Here is a 17,513-nt window from a genome sequence, read left to right on the forward strand (position 1 = left end):
ATACTATGTCCAATTCACTTTATTTAAATGTTCACTATAAACAGATGTGAGTTTTAAATCGCAAGATACAACGTTGGGTTCCATAGAACTTCATATGTTCAACAAAGTAACTTCATCCAAGAGATCCACCCTGTACTTTTATACCACAATCTGGAGAAATTTTCTCCTCTTAAATATAAATTCATCATAAGTTGTACACAGAGAGCTGTATGATGTTGCTGTACAAATGTTAAATGAATCCATCAGCATAGTGAGAAACATACAAACGGGATTGTCTATTTTAAACACTTTGATTAAAAAAAGGTGAAATAGCAGTTGAATATAAGTTAAATGACAAATCAATCAAACATACCATAATGCGATCACTTTAAAAAGCTGGAAAATAATAAATCAACAGCCATACAATTTTAATTTAATTCTAACGAAAAGTCAAATATAATTATGGTCCTTTTAAAACAAAACTTCATTTGTATCAATAGAAATCTTTCCTTTACGGGCGATCGGTGGCATTCACACACACACACACACACACACACACACACACACACGCACACGCACAAACACACTGTCTCACACACACATTTATCATGATCACTGTTCATCTCACATGAAATACATTTTACCAACCAGGAGGTGGAGCTATGGAGACAAACTTTTACCAAAGCTGCAAATAGACACAACATAGCAAACGCACGTTGAACTATAGATGAGTTACTATTGTAGATTCAATACATTCAACCATGAAAAGACAAAACAGAGTTTTTCCTTCATCCTATCAGACTGAGAAATATTAGCTTCTATTAATGTAGAGTTTTATAGCCTGCAGGAATGATCAAACTTCAATTATATATAAATTATGTACTAGTATAGAACATAGACCGACATTTTTAAATCTATCGAATGCGGCATAAAAGCTGTGAAAGTCACGATAAATGCACCTTTAAACTCACCCGGATGGTTTAAAGTGAGACTGTGTGGTCTCATCTGTCAGTTAGAAAAGCATTAAACAAATACAGCGTTCAACTCGAGGCACCCTGTGAGTTTACTGAAAAGGTTTTCAATCATTTCGTCAATGGTTAGAATTAAAGTTGGAATGTGTCAACACCTGAGATACAGTTCATAGGTGAAGAATCACCTGGCTAGATTACCATCACTGTAACCTGAGGCAACACTACCTATATATCTGGCTCCCTCACCTAAAACACGCCTGAATTTTTTGAATAATTGTAGGTATTTTAGTCAAAACCTCCCGTAAAGACACAGAATGACAGTCACATATAAACTGTACATTTTGGTCTACATGGATTTGTGTTTAATTTTTAGTGGAATCTACTGCCAGTCGTTATTGCAGATAAAAATGATTGCTAATGTGTGATGGCTGGCAGCAAAGCTCTTCATAGATGTCACGAAGGCGGGGTTAGTCGAGAGGGAAGAAGCTCTATGACACTACGAGTAAGCTTCAGAATAAAATATCTGACGTCAGCATTTCAGTATTGTGGAAAGAAGCGTCTTTGTTTTACTGCAGGCTGTGTTGCTGCTGTCGTGTCTTCCTATGATCACATTTATCACTCCCTCATAGACGGTGGTGGTGTGGCCAAAACAAATCCTACAACAGCTCAACTTCTGTCCTCCCACTTCTTTCACAGTGAAAGACAAAACTTAAAAAAAAAAAAGTAACGGGAGTTGATACACGGTTGTAGCGAACGTCTTCGTGTCTCCACGGAGGTCATCCTGAACTCTTACATGAGGATGAAAAGTTCTCAATCTTCAATTCTGAGTTTTGTTTTGTTTGTCTTTTTTTACAGTGGAATGTTGCACACGTGGACATCACCATGAACGCCGTACTGTTGTTAGGGCAGAATAGCGCCCCTCTCAGTCAGCTGCCAGTAATGTGATTTTTCCTTTGAGTCTCTTTGATTGTTTCAATCATGCAAGTTCAGGCCGCGCCTCCATTTCTCCACGAGACGCCGTGCGTGCACGTATGTACTCGCTGGTCTGGGTCGTTCTCTGGCATCCATTGCCGAGGCGCCACCTCCGTACCGCCAGGAAGGTGTTTAGGCCATATGCACCTGTCACCAGGAAGCCAAAGACCTGCGTACAAGCGGAAACAGGAAGTAGAATAACAATGTGTGAATGTGAATGGGAAGTGTAAACTTAACCCATGTGTGCCAGTAAATCTGTCAGAGCAGACTGGTTTGAGGCTGACGCCGTTACAAGAGACAAATCTACTCATTGTGACAAGGTTTAGATCAAAATGAACAAACACAGATCAGCCAGTTGAATCATACTTGCCGGAAATACACGCAAATACAGAAAAAACTCTTTCTTCTTGCTGTTCAGCCATGAAACTCTGAACTAACTATTTGAATCTAATTGTGGTCTAAACAGAGGAAGCAGTTAGAGGTAATTTAGGGATCTTATCAGAATGAACGAAGCCTCACCACCTCATCAGTTGGAGCATCACTCCCCAGCTAGCAAGTAATGTTGCCACAACACTGACCATGTTCTAATTATCTCATAGAAAACGTTTTAGTCCAACGCCGAAGGAGATGATCCTAAAAGGTTGAACATTCACTATGACAAAAAGGTTGAATCATTGTGAGGATAGTTTGAGGATGAGGTGGAATCATTAATTTGTCAACATTTTTAGAGAATGTTAACCTATTTTTCAGAAGAAGATTCTGGGAACATACTTTAAAAATTCCAGGCAATATAAGAATATTATTATTTTCTGAGAAAAAAACCCATTTCTAGCTAGATTAGTCGCTGCTGCTCCCATGTAATAATGCAGCTGGTGATGACTCTTTTATTTTCAGCTGACTGTGAAAATGGGGGTGGCATTCAAATTCAACACTTGTCCAAAGAGTCAAGAGAACCCTCAAAACAACCAAACAGCAACTTCAAAGTATGGACGTTAACATTATGAGATACGGCTTCATTAAAATCAATTAAACTCAAACAAAAGACACAATAAGTGAATCCTGTATGAAACTGTTGGGGTTCTGATGTTATGGCTGGATTTGGCTTGGGATGAAAATGAAGGCAGTGTTATAAAGAGTTCTGCTTCAGGGTGTTTACTCACCACTGCAGCTATTTCAGCTGCTGTCTTGTGGTTGATGCAGGCCAACACCAGAGAGGACAAGAAGAAGAAGAAGGTGCTGGCAGCCGTGTTCACCAGATCCTACATACACATAAACACGCGTGAGATAATCTGTCAATAGAGGCATTTCAGAGCTGCTACTGTTGTCAAAATACAGCACTTTTGATTTATGTTGCTCTCTCTGTAGGATTCCATGACTGAATATCTGTGACTGACAGAAAATAATAGTAGGATATCATTTAAACAGTTTCAATTCTTTAGCTCGATTTCTATTAATTTTGTGGAGAATTGTTTTTTGTTTGACTGACAAACAGTTGTGAGCAAGATACAAACGACATTCACAACAAGCCCTTTGACACTTTTCCACCTTTTTTGGTCATTATCACAGGTAGATTGCTGGTACACATGCAGAAAATATTACACGCACCAGGATGCGTTTATCATTGGTGTTGTGTGTATATATATATATAAGTTGTGTGTGATTCTGGCCAAATCAGTAAATCATTTGTTGCATGATGAGTTATTGGTTCTGCAGAAAGCATTAAAAAAAAACACACCAACTCCTCACAACACAACAAACACACTGTTCAAAAGCTGACCTGAGTGCAGGCACACGGCCACACCGAAAAACAGATAGTAGCGTCACCTAGCAACAATCTCAATGTCGTCATCATCAGTTTTATGAATGCCAAACATGAGCAGCATCAGATGGATCAACAGATTCATTATCATCATGTGTGCTACATTGTGGAAGGCAAGGGTTAATTATGGAGCGCTCGTCATGACTGGAGCATGACCTTCATGATGAGATGCGTGATTGTAATTACTGCAGTCATGGTCTGTCACATGACACACAACGCTCACACAATAGCGACACTGGAAAAAAAAGACTCTGCAGGGCAAAACATCAATAACAATAGGCCCCTGATCCTGGAGTTTAATCAGTGACTCATGAATATGTAAAAATAACCAACACAGTCAAAGTACAACCGTGTTAAAATCCTAACACGCAGAGCTCACGCTCAACTCACATCTGCCTCAGCCAACCGGTTAAACAGGATATACAGTGTAATCAGGTTTGAAGGTCCTGTTCTCACGTGCTTTTACACCCCTGATGCAGTCAGTTCAGTCTCTACTACAGTCTTTCCCACATGCCATCTGTTAAGCAGGACGGCGTTCTGTAAAACTTTAAATAACACAAGTGGAGACAAGACCAACCACTGTCTCTCTGGCTTATTATTGGCTCGCATCTCTACTGTTGCTGCTAAGATTCACAGCATTAAACACAACTGGCCTAATTTAAAGAATAAAGCTAAATTAGCCTTAACGTGCAATAAATGCGGTGCTGTGTTTGTTGGGCTCTCAAGACAGAAGCTGGAAATGCTCCTTGGACGACTGCTATGGAAAGTAATCCTCGAGGACGCAGCAGAATTATGAAATCTATTCTCTCGACAGTTGCAGCAGCTCACTTGGGGCCTGAGAGCTTCAAGCATGTGGGAAACAGGCGTTTACAGCTAGCCCTGACACACAAAGACAGTTGGTATCTTTAGTCTTGAGTGGGTGGCAAACTTGAGCTGTCAAAACTTTTATAGGATTCTTCTTGTAGGTAAAGTAAACACAATGAGCAAAGTGGTCTCAGCCCCGAAGTGATGAGTGATTAACGACTATAGCAAACGATAACCACAAGCAACAGCTGTGTGCAGATTCAGCAGAGAGACGTAGGTCATTACTGAGGGAAAAACACCAGGTCTCATGAGGACACATGATCACACACTGTAGATCATACTGACTTACGTGTGCTTGGAATATAGTGAACAACATAATTATAAACTTGGACATGTTGCACGTGTGTGTTTACTGTAACGCTGCCATGTTCGGTCATCGTTCTCCAGGGTTCTTTACTCTGAAGTTGCCGATTAATTAATTCCTGCATCAACTCTGATGAGATTCAGTCTCCTCCCTGAACAAAACACTTACGATTCATTAGGTTTGCTGGCAGGGAATTCAAACTGTTGCTCTACTTTCACTATAAGGACACAAATGTCTCTACTTCTCTCTCTTCTGGTTGTGGATGCCTTTCCCTCGCTGTCGCCTCCTCTCTGTCCCTGAACCCCTACACAAAGCTGATAGTTAGCAGCCCGTGTGAACGAGGAAACACTTTTTCTGCAGCCCAACTGTTGCTCATTCATGCTACATAAACCCTAAAACTTCAGTCACTGGTTTGGATGGCTGCTGATTTTTTGGCCACACTGTAAACATCCACTGATCTGGGCTAAGATTAAACCTTTCTTTAACATAAATTATACGATCAGTTTGTTACATAAGACTATTCAACAGCAGCATGTGTTGAAATTAACTCTGCTACTGCGTACTTGAGAATGGCAATGAAGTAATAAATATATGATAAATACCACACTCTAAATTGGAGCATTCTGCACAGTAACCACTCCAAAAAATCCTGAAGTGTGATCATCCAGGCTGTGGTCGGGACTTGTGTTTCCCCTGCAGCACAGCCAAAGTCATCATGGAGGATGAATTGGAGGAGGTGGAATCACATAGCACGTAATCATGTGATCAAATGATCCTTCTGAAACCGTAAAACAACGAAGTCGCTGTGGTGGCAGCAGCAATGGTTAGAAGTTCGGGAGGAAGAGAAGAGGGATCATGGGCTCTAAAATGCTTACTCATGGGGAAATTCCCGGGGGGACAATGTGACTGGAGCTGCTTTGAACTTGAAAGACATAAATAGTGAGGGGGTAACGCCAAGTATCCTGAGCTGGTGAACTGCCACAGTTAAGAACCAAGACAGAAAGCAGCCCCGACTTTCATACCAAGTAGGGTATTCAAAAAAATAGCGTTATTATTATTTCTGTCCTCTTTCCAGAGAAATCTAACAGCAACTAGCAAACTTTGTCACACATCTCCACACACAGAGGCATGAACAAAATATCTGCATTTTTCTTCTTGTTGCCACAGTTGGACGTAAGCACGTCTGTGTAGAACCATGTATGTGTAGACAAGAGAGGGCTGCTTCACATTTATCAAAGTGTTGATTAACTCAGATTTTGTGAGAAGTACTTGTCAAGATAATTTTCTTCTTTGTGATTGAAGTGGAAAACAGAACCAATCAGATAGCTGTGGTTTGATTTGGAGATCTGGCCTAATATCCGCTGTTTGACTCCAACATGTAAACCGTGTGGTCTCTGGAATTACACTAGTGAGCTGTTTTCCTTTCCCTGCAGCTCGGAAAACAACAGCGAGTCTTTATAAGAGAATATTAAAAGGCGACCAGTATAGAGAACAACCACCAGCTCATTTACTTACAGCTGACAATGCATTTCCTGGTTAACACTGGAAGCCCTCCCACCCTCTTCCATACTCACTCATGTCTAACTGTTGTAGAATGGGTTTGGGTGAAGTCTGAACCTCAGTGAGTACAAATGTGTGTGTGCTTCAAGCATTAATGATATGAGAATATTGAAATTATATCATAACAAGTACAATGCCGATGAAAGTAAAAGCAAAAGTAATCCACAGGTTGATTTCTGTTTTTTAAACCATCGACCTTCTGTGGAACTTTCCCATGACTGTGACATCAATAGAGTCTTCAGCCGTACTAGTGCCACACTTGTTTGAGCTCTTGCTAACGTCAGCAGTCCAATATGCTAACAAGACAAGCTAATATACTTGTACTGCTCCATGTATAGTATGCTAAGATTTGCTTTAGTTGCAACAAATTCATTCATACAAATTCATTCAAGCTCATTGCTAAGTTGCTAAAATCACAGCGATTCATAAAGGAGTAAGTAAGTAACATCAGATCAAGAAAGACTGAAATGATCTCAACTTTGAGTGTAATTTCCAAGTTTAATGCTGTTCAATAATTTTTTTCTCAAACCAGAGCTTGTTTTTTTCTGATTTTGTTTTGAATGCAGTAACTTTACTGCTGCAAGCACTGCTAAAATCTGACAAACAATAATAGTGTTTCAACCAATCAATGGAATAAAGAAACAACAGTTATGTTTAGACATCTGAAACTATATCAACAATGACACAACAGGCTGCTTTTCAATTTGCTATGAGGCCTGTTTGCTGAGGTTATTTCCATGTGAGAGAGGCTAACTAATCTGCCAGACACTAGCAAAAAAAGAAAATGATTCATGCTGTCAGTGAATGAAATACTTCCATACAGCAAATGTTTCCTAAAAATGTGATTCTTAGTGGACACGCCCATATTCTGTTAAGCTCCTCTGAAGTCCTCCACATCTGCATCTCATACAATCAATCTCTGTCAGCAACTCATACTGAATAACTAATATTAAAAATATTCTGGGGTTCAAACACTTCCAGCTTGTCACCTCATGACGAGACCCCCCCACACACACACACACACACACACATGCTAACTCTTATTTGGTACCAACCGTGAGGCTCCAGTTGACGTGGGGCACCTTGGTGTGCAAGTTGAGACTGAAAATGAGGAGAAGGACTCCCGTCACCACAAAGGCACTGCAGCTGACAAACTCGAAGAAGTAGACGCCTCCACATGGAGAACACATCATGATTGTCTCTATGCAGATGAATCCGATAAGTGATAGGACCTGAAGAGAGGAGGAAAAGAAGAGAGAGCAGTAGTGAGTTTACAGTCCAAGACCTGGACGGTATGGATAACGTAGCCACTTTATGCATCATGACACACAGGTTTTCATTTTAGCTTTCATAGAACATTGACAGATACAAACGTTTTTTTGTGTCTTCAGAAACACACACACACACACGCGCACACACATTCTCTCACTCCATGCTATTTGCCTGGTGTCACATGTTGATGGTGCACTACATGGCGTGTGTTGCTACTGTCCAGTAATGAGCCAGGGAGGAAGCAGGCTTGAATTTGCGTATTTGTTATTGCTTGCATTGAAGTAGCCCATTATGCATTTGAGTGGAACACTAAAACATTCACTTAAACCAGTGGTTCTCAAGCTTTTTTCAGTGATGTACCCACTTTGAAATATTTTTTACTCAAGTACTCCCTGACACGCCCAAAACATTTTTGGTAGAAAATAAAGAGGTACAGTGCTGTGTCTGATATATTAAAGTTCTGTCAGGTCCATTCACGTCAAGAAACACAAGAGATGATAATGAGCTTGATTTGTTTATTATAGTACAAATTGGCGGTATGGCTCTGTTCAGAGGAGTCCCCTCATAATTTTTCATGAGCACAATGAAACAGGGGACCAGCAGCGTGAGGGAAGGTTCTCCCAGTTTAAGACTGGAAGAGCAAACATACCCCCATGAACAGAGCAGCAACATGACATGGAACGAACTATGCCATGTATACACGACAAGGTGGAGCTGGGGAGGTGGAGGGTAGTAAGTTGCAAGAAGGAGCAACTGTACAGCAGATAGCAGCAGCAGCAGATAGCAGATAGCAGATAGCAGATAGCAGCAGATAGCAGATAGCAGATAGCAGTAGATAGCAGCAGATAGCAGCAGATAGCAGCAGATAGCAGCAGATAGCAGCAGATAGCAGCAGATAGCAGCAGATAGCAGCAGACAGCAGCAAATAGCAGCGGGCAGAGCAGCATAGCATCCAGAAGCTAGCAGAGCGGTAGTTGAGGCCGGGTGACATTTAAGTTGAGAGGGGCCAATCAGAAGCGAGGGATTTGATCAGCTGATGTGGAGCAGCTGTAGATCGGCTGATTGATCAGTTTGATTGATGGACGGGAAAGCCAATAGCGCTTGACTACCACGGCCTGACAGAACTAACGCTGACGCTCGATTTGAACAACTTATATCAATGATTTGCTAGCGCTGGCTAATTTCTCCCCACAAAAAAACCACAGTGCCTTGGGTGCCTACTTTTGGTACGTCGTTGGCTCTGGTTTCGCCTTCTTTTTCCTGTTTCTCCATATTTCAGCAGCATTGCTGCTGCCCTTTAGCCACATCTCCATCGTTACAGTCCGTCATCATAGCAACAGCAGGTTTTTGATGAGTAATGCTGGATCAATGGGTCAAACTAACTTGGTTTGGGGAGAGTCCGTTTTTTTAAGGATATAAAAAATTATTTAAAAAAATTGAATACTGAATATAAAATTCAGTGTATGAACATACATTTGTATTCTATCAAACTTTTTATAATATAATTATTTCTCAAGATTTAATTATTATTAAGATTATTATTTATTTATTATTATTATTATTATTATTATTATTATTATTAAGAAGACGAAATTTGTAAAGCTTCACGTACCCCCTGGAGTACCTCCACGTACCCCCATTTGAGAACCAGTGACTTAAACAATGGTCTTATTTCCATTGATGAAGTGTCCATCACTGCCACACCTTAACACTTTTCAGTATCATCTATCTTAACGAGTGTCAACCCAGTCAATTAACTCCAACACATTTGATTTGGATGATTGAAACTGTTGGAAACTGGACAATTATTTAAGTGGTGACTCAAACCAGTTAAATGATTAATAACAGCAGTTACTTTGCACGGATGTTAGTTCAACTCAGTTCACTTGGATGCAGTGAAATTTAGTGTCATCTAGAGGGACATTCTGGGACTTCAGACATCACGCAGTGTTTTATAAAAACTGGCCTGGTGGCTTTTGTATAACCCAGCTGGCAAAAGTCACTCAGACGGCACATCTCTGACAAGCTACAAGTAATAAAGGTTTTCCCTGTGTTCTACGGATCTGGAACCTAACAGGTCTCGTTGGCCCGTCTGCATCTCTCCACCAAGTTTCAAATGACAAAAACATTTTCTGCTTGTGCTGCTCTTTAGCATAGATGGGAATGTAGGTCAGGCCATTTGTCTGGTTTAATGTGAGTTTCTTAGGACTGAAATTCCAAGCTTTCCAAATGATGAAGTGATTGTCCTATGAATAGACCAGTGGCCATGAGCCCATCTCATGAGCCCATCTCATGAGTCCAGCTCCTGGCAGCCTGTGCCAATGCCTCCCTCAGCCAACATCCATCAGCAAACCACACTATGGGAAGAATTCTGCTATTTAGGTGCTCGTCTGCCATCTACACCCGGACGAAACCACACACAGATTACCGATTGGCTCAGAGAGGTCCAAAACCTAGAGACACAACAGAACCAGGAAAATGCCACTGTTACATGTTACAGGCCTGAAGTAGCTTAACTGGTTTAGATCAAATTTGGTTGTTCTATCAGTGTGTGGGGCAAGTTTAATGTTTTACATTTTATGTTTCTGGACTATGTTGTATACCAAATATATTGTATACTAATTTGTTTGCTCAGAATGGATTTTGAGAAATCTTTAACCTTTACTGATGTTATCACTCAGGTCTGAGGTCAGCCTCTACACACTTTGCTCAAAAAGACTCAAGACAATCCCCAGGGTCTTACTGCTCAAAATGTGTTGAAATTATTAAACCCGCATTGCAGAACGAATCCAACGTTTAGTTAGCAATAGCATGCAGAAGTAGTGCAACTGTAAAAACTGTCCTACTAGCAACTCGCGCATTGTAGGAAGAGGAAGAGACTGACTGTGATTGCTTCATTACAGAAGACAACTGGGTCCCAGCATCTTTTCTGCTAAGGCAAAGGGGGCATAGGTTTGTTAGTGGTGGTTAGTATCACTGTTCAAGCAACTGCCTGACATTCAGGAATCAAAAGCCTTTGATAGACAAAAATCATCCATGTCAGCAATTGTGACAGGAGCAATTTGCAGAAACATTTCTCACAAGAGCAGCTAATCATGTCCATAATTTTCTAATTTCAACTCAAAGTCATTCCTAATCCGAGATGAGAGGACAATAACTTTAGTGAAAGAACTTAAATGTCCACGATGCAAGACTGAACCATGTCGACGGCCAAATGTCAATTGACATACATCAATGGCATCTCACTATTACAAACATAATGAACTGAACATCAAGAGTAGAAGTTTCTGTTTGTGCAGCTGTTGAGGCCTACAACATGCAGCTGGATGCAGTTTTTCTCTGCAACAAAACCAAAGTGGTTACACCCAAACAGGAGTGGAGGGCTGTTCAGGCTGGGTGATGATGTCATGTCTCTTAGAGAAAGCAGATTTCTTCTCCCAAGTCCCTGTGTAGCAGGTGTCAGTAGGGGGCTCACAAAGCACCATATTGGATAATCTTGTAGGTAATTAATTCATGATGACATTCATCTTGACATAACCTGTTCCCTACTGACGTACGCTTATCTTTGGAATTATGGACAATATTAGTTGGCGTCTTAATCTCAGATCTCCTTCTTAGACATCAGTTTTTGTGAACATAAAATGACTGAAGGAGAAAAGAGGCCCAACTGCAAAGACTACGCTGCACTCCAACTGCTAAGGGACCTCACGTAGAAAAAAAGTTACTTGAGCAGCAGCCCACAGTCATCCGCGTGCTGGAAAACATAGCCTGTACGCAGGTTATATTTCACCCAAGAGAATAAGGTGAGTGTGTGTGTGTGTGTGTGTGTGTGTGTGTGTGTGTGTGTGTGTGTGTGGGCAATGGCATGCATGTATTCCCACATGCATGCAAAACATTCTCCCAACAAGCTCTGAATGATTCAAACAGAAGTGAATGCGGTGTCTCTCTGAGCAGGAAGTGCTCACTGACATTCAGGAGCATCTGGTAACTTCATTACATCCACAGACTAACAAAAAACCTGAACACAATATTTAATTACCACTTGTTAGAGTAGCACTTAAAGGAAAGAAACACACATTCACCATCATGTGCGAGCTGTTACACACACACACAGAGCCTGTTTGGAAACAAAAACAATCAGATAAGTGTAATGTCTGGGCCCTGAAGCATCTCAAATTACTGTCAGTGCCAAGGGCCATGAGGTGAAGCTCAGTTGTTGACCCAGTCAGGCCAGAGACACAAAGAAAAGCCTGCTGTTAGGGTGGACACACCTTGGTCAGGTTTCATGCTACTGGGGGGGGGGGGGGGGGGGGGTGTTGCTATGCATCCAAAGGATGACACATTTCTGGAAAAGCCAGCACAAATGCAAACGAACAAATGCATGATATTTGGCGCCTAACAAACACGGTTGCCTGCAAATATTAGAGAGACTTCACACAACCACTTCAGCATACTGGGTGTGGAGGTCATATAATCAACATTTCCTTGGCAAAGTCATAAGGAAGTATGGACAAAGGCCAAATGGGGGTGGTGGGGGCGTTACAGCTCACTAACTCCTGAGTGGAGACGCTGACTTTGGCACCACAGCAACTCACTCCTGCACGTGTGCATAGAGATCATGTTACATGTTCCATATTAGATTTATAACCATTTTCTGTATTTGAGTGACGATGTCCTGAGCTGGGTCACACTCCCTCTGTGCGTTGTAATCAGAGCTTCTCTGCTCTGTGAGTTGTAATCAGAGTTTCTTTGCTCTGTGCTTTGATAATCGGTCCAGCCACATGTGCATGTTATTGCACGAGTCACTCTCTGTGACCAGGAGCAGTCATAAGTCTAACAAAACATTTACTTGAAACCATCAAACTTAAGCAACGTTCAACATATGTATTGTTTCATTTTGCGTTAGCACGATAGCTGGGAAGCTAATAATAACGTTAGATGTTTTTTATGTCACAGGGCAGATTGAAATATTAACTACTCACTTTACCCCCACGAGACAAAGGGAGGGAGGGGGAGCTGTGCCACACACTTCTTTTTTTGATGCTCTAGTAGTGTTTGTAGCAGCAGTGAATGTTGTAAAGAAGCTAATACATCCAGTAAAAGACATATGAGCAGCAATGCTAATTATTACTCTGCTTTTTGTACAAAACAGAACTGAGCTGAGCTGCTTCAATGCACCTGCTGTTCACCCCTCTTGTCATTTAATGTTTCTTGAATATCTTCTACATTACAGTGGTTTGTGGTGGACCTTACCAAGTCCACAATGACACCCTCAACTCTTCCACCATCAACTCCTGACATGTGTCATACACCAAGGAGTAATGACCTTGCCACATCTGGGCCAGCGCTGATTGGAGGATCCTGAGCTGTGCTCAGACTAGCATGGAGATACAGTCCCTCCCCCTGGTCCTCGGTCTGCCCCGCGTTCCTCCTCCTGGTTGCCTGGGAGGCACCCAGGAAGCCTCCTGAGTCCTGACTAGATGTCCAAACCACTTCTACTTTCTCTTTTATATGCAAAGAAGCCCCAGATTTGACTGAACCTCCACCCTAATCCCGGAGGAGATGCTGACCATCCCTTCGAGAAAAAGACTTTGGATGCCTGCATTTGCGATGTCAAGCCTTCGGTGGTGACCCATATTTCATGACCATCGACCTGAGTAGAAACAAATACTGTGTAGCAGATGAGGAGCTTTGCTTTCCGGCTCAGCTCTCTTTTTTGTCACAACAGCGTCTTTAAGTGAATGCAATACCAGCTGTTCTGATTCTGGGTCCGTTCTCACAATGCATCGTCCTCTTACTCAAGAGCTAAACTCCAAAACCCTTGAATGCCCTAACATGGGGTAAGAACTCACTCTCTGGAGAGAGCAATTAGCAGGATTCCTGCTGCATTTATCACATACAGAGGTAACATTTTCACATTGCGGGTAATAAAGTTTTCCTATTGATCTAATCACATCATCTCAATGAGGACAGCTTTGAAACAATTAGAGCAGTAAACATGAAGGCCTATGAAGCACCAGCATCTGGCAGGGAGACCTCTGGGCCTCCTCTAAGACACTGAACACAAACTTGGATGACTTTCACCACTGATTTCTTCGTGAGTGAAGGAGATCTATAACTAGCTCAAGCTGGTGCAAATAAAACACTGGCAATGAGAACTCTGAATATGTTTGTACACTTGTTTTAACTTTGCCTTTCATTTGCTACATTTCATAGCAATACCAGTAAAAATACGTTTCCTTGCAGAAATACATATGAATAATGCATTAACTTGGTTAGTACTGCATTGTTCATTGTATGTGCTCTTTTGGAACATTTGCAAGGTATTTCTGTCAGCACAATGAGCTCCTTGGGAGCATTTATGTCTTATTTTGGTTGCTCGCAGATTTATTTGGTATTTTCTGTGGAAATGACGAGTGGCACAGTCTCCCACTCCTGATCTGTTTGAATGATCATGTATGAGCAATCTCCGACGCCAACATGACAGCACACAAGGGCTGAAACTAGCCATTACTTTCCCAGTCTATAAAATAGAAGGGAAATAGACTTGCCCTCCACTATAAAATGACAGGAAATTTTGAAAAAGCCCATCACAATAACTCAAAGCTCAAACTGATGAATTTGTTCAAATGGTTGTTCTGTCAATCAAACAGTCCAAAGACGCTTAGTTATTTTCCATAATGACCAAAAAAAAAAAAAAAAAAAGGCAAATCCTTATGTTTAAGAGTCTGGAATGAATGTTTGACTTTTTTACTTGGAGAAGACTTAAACAGGGATACATCATACTGGATTTATTAATGATATGCCAATATTATACAGCTTATTTTGGCTAATAGCTGGTATTTATTATTTTAGTCTATCAAAAGAAAACATACAGAAAAACACAGGTAAATGTTATGAATTTCCCAAAACATTTGAAAAAGCCTGTAAGTCACATACTCACTGATGTTTTCCCACCGGCGCTTGAGCAACACGGGGCTGAGAACCATCCTGATACTGATGTACTGTCTCAGTCTCAGGATACACAATAATAATCTTGGCACATTTGCTGATGCCGCTAATGTGCCAGAAGTGTTGTTCATCCCAAAACTGAAACAGTTCATCAATAATCCATATATCTAGTGACTCATTTTCTTCGTATATGAAGATACTGTTTTTAAGTTGTGTTTAGGGTGTTTTTGTGTTCCCATTCAGCATCCAAGTCAGGACCAATAATCCTTCATTTGCAGTGAAACAGACTGAATATGAACAGTAGTTTCTCCTCCCGCATGGATGACAAGTTAACTCTTATGCTAACACACACACACAAACATTGCACTTGCTTTTAGCTCATTCGCTGACTCGGCCACACCACTTACGCCTATTTTCATGACCTGCGGAGTTGGAATAAATACCTGATCCAAACGGAAAAGTACATTCCTGCACCTGCTGTAACTTCCTACAGGCAGGGAGGTGAACATGCCAGGTGTGCTGACTGTGGGACATTCAACCACCCACCAAATAAAGACAATTTCTAGAACAGCTAAAGCAAAGCCGGAGCTCTGCTTATAACACTGGCATCTTCCTTCTGTTTACACATCTAGTTTGCCATCCATCCATCCACAAATGTTGTTTGTGGTAATCACTAGTTTCCTCCACTGCTTGTTTTATTTCCTGATGTGGACGCACAGCTCCATGTGCACAGTGTGGGCCTGTGTCTGAGGCTTTTGGCAACAGAACAAGAGAGATGCCTCTGGCCGGACAGATATTTCCTCCTCAGCTGAACTGTCAGAGCTTTGGGAGCCCTCATTCTGCTTTGTCGTCTCCGCTCAAGAATTCAAACATCTGGTTCAAGGAAACAGACTTTGAAAAGTTACTCTGCAAATATAATTTTGACCCAATGATGGCTACAGCCTGATGCGTTAAATGGCCAGCAGATTTTTCTATTTTCCTGAAAAAAAAAGCATTCAGGATTTAATGTGTTTTCCCTAGCAGATCACTAATAATACAGGTGAGCAAGAGGAAGTCACAGAGTAGCAAATTAATTTTTCTGCCCTTTCACACAGCACAAGTAGACCCTGAGCCAATGTACAGTAAAACACAATTCAATACAGATACTATGAGGATGAGTCTTTAGTTTGAGAAGTTTGAAGGAGAAAACGAGTCCATCAAATAGACCAGTGAGCAGGGTTTTGGCATGGTTGAACACCTGCACAGGTGACTGACCAGTTTCAGCACAGCGGCTCGATTTAAACCATCTACTTTTATTTTGAGGTTTAACCCACCAAAATAAAATCCTGCTGGGAATAAATGTTTGTCCAGTTTTCCAAAAGAATCAAGCAATATGGTGTTGGCACCATTTGATGAACCACTTTCAGGAGGCTGTACAGTAGCCGTCTAATGCAAGGAACTTACCACTTCAACCACCTTTAAAATGCCAAAGTAAGACTTGAGGTACTCCACGTCGCACCTAATTCCCCCCAGAACATTCCTGGCGTGGACCGGCTCGGTGGTGGGTTGGTAGGGACTGCTGGCCCCGGAGATCATGGAAGTGTTGGAGGCCTCGCCGTCAAAGCCCTCCGCCTCCTCGGTGGTCCTCATGATGGTTTCAGGATGTACGTATGGGGTGAACTAGAGACTAGGAAGGTTACAGTATAAAAACCGGCTGGCTCCACCTCACGGCGCAGGTAATGCGACAGAAAGCAGCACACTTTGTTCCATGAATGCTGGAAGAGGAGGTGGAGGATGGAGGAACCACAGCCGACGGTCCGCTTTTTCTCATGGCCACCCCGCCGGGGTGCAGGGGTAGGTGCGCAGGAAAACAGGCTGGTGTCCCCGCGATGTTTCCTGCTGCCCGCGGTGTTGCGCCACTCTTATAACAACTGTGTTAGGCGGGTCACTTGTTCGAGTCCCACTTCTCTTCAGCCTGTTCTGGTTGCTTCATTAAAAGTAAGCTCACCGGGGCGTGTGACTCCTCTCTGCGAGCGAAAAACAGCCCCCCATCCCGACCTAGAAGGATCGAGAGCAGCTTATTATTGTTCGCAGTAGTCAACTCAGGCCCGTCCCGGCAGCAGCAGCCCGCAGTGAGGCAGCTACAGACGGCTTAGCTCACTGTGGATGGAGCTTGTCTCCGCCCCTCGCACATTCTTCTGTAGGCAATGAGCCCGTTTCAAGTCTTCCCAAACAGCCCGGAACCACACACACACACAGGCGGACTGCTGCTTTTAAAGGCTCCGATGTCCCCCTTTCTCATAGTTACCACACCGCTCCCTCCATCCAGGCCGGATAACCTTACTTATCCCCCCTCCACAGAATTATGTATGTTTCTCCTGCCCTACATCTGTTGGAGTATTGTTGTAAAAATCACACTGATCTTGTTAGAATTGTATCAAATGTCACACCTACCATGTAAAAGTTTCTGGATTCAGGAATAAAATTATCTTTCTTGACGTTAAATTTTCCAGCTCCTTGTGCTTTACTACCCCCATATGGTTACGAGCGGTATTACAAGGATTTTCTAAAGGATGCTGGACAAGTCTATCTCATTGCTTGCTATTGCAGATAATCCATATATGAAGCGTGAGGTTTCCAGTATTTCTAAAATCTGTCTTACCACTGTATCTTTTAATAACCACTACTGTAGTATGCACCTTGAAAAATGTTTCAAAAGACTGCAGTTTGAGGGCTTCAATCTAGAGCTGTAAGGCAAGTAAACCATAATAAGATTACGTGTTTTTAAATTTGTAACGTCAGAATTAATCACATATAGTAATATTAGCCGTGACAAGTATGT

The 17,513-nt window shown here is 41.9% G+C and overlaps 1 protein-coding gene across 2 annotated transcripts; it reads right to left on the minus strand.

The window, feature by feature from the left end:
- Nucleotides 1-9: 9 nt before the first annotated feature.
- Nucleotides 10-17,183, minus strand: cmtm4 (CKLF-like MARVEL transmembrane domain containing 4). Of its 2 annotated transcripts, XM_086181982.1 has the most exons (5): nucleotides 17,126-17,183; nucleotides 16,136-16,729; nucleotides 7,525-7,701; nucleotides 3,083-3,181; nucleotides 10-2,091 (listed from the first exon to the last, which is right to left on the minus strand). In XM_086181982.1, exons 2-5 carry the CDS (start codon nucleotides 16,319-16,321, stop codon nucleotides 1,927-1,929), a joined length of 627 nt encoding a protein of 208 aa, XP_086038108.1. In that variant the 5' UTR covers nucleotides 16,322-16,729; nucleotides 17,126-17,183; the 3' UTR covers nucleotides 10-1,926. The 2 variants fall into 2 exon arrangements, with proteins under 2 accessions (XP_086038108.1, XP_086038099.1); XM_086181973.1 differs by lacking the exon at nucleotides 17,126-17,183 and having other exon boundaries at nucleotides 16,136-16,994.
- Between the last annotated feature and the right edge of the window lie 330 nt (nucleotides 17,184-17,513).

Source organism: Aulostomus chinensis, chromosome 2, assembly GCF_037954235.1.
Source record: "Aulostomus chinensis isolate RoL2024-O1b breed Wild chromosome 2, RoL_Achi_v1.0, whole genome shotgun sequence".
NCBI lineage: Eukaryota > Metazoa > Chordata > Actinopteri > Syngnathiformes > Aulostomidae > Aulostomus > Aulostomus chinensis.

Bases quoted from the DNA above. Each gene is read 5' to 3' on its own strand.
- cmtm4 (XM_086181982.1), bottom strand. From the start codon at position 16,321: ATGAGGACCACCGAGGAGGCGGAGGGCTTTGACGGCGAGGCCTCCAAC. The intron at 3,182-7,524 runs GTTGGTACCAAA...ATGTGTATGTAG, and splicing joins ACGTCAACTGGAGCCTCACG to GATCTGGTGAACACGGCTGC. The intron at 2,092-3,082 runs GTGAGTAAACAC...GCTTGTACGCAG, and splicing joins CAGCTGAAATAGCTGCAGTG to GTCTTTGGCTTCCTGGTGAC.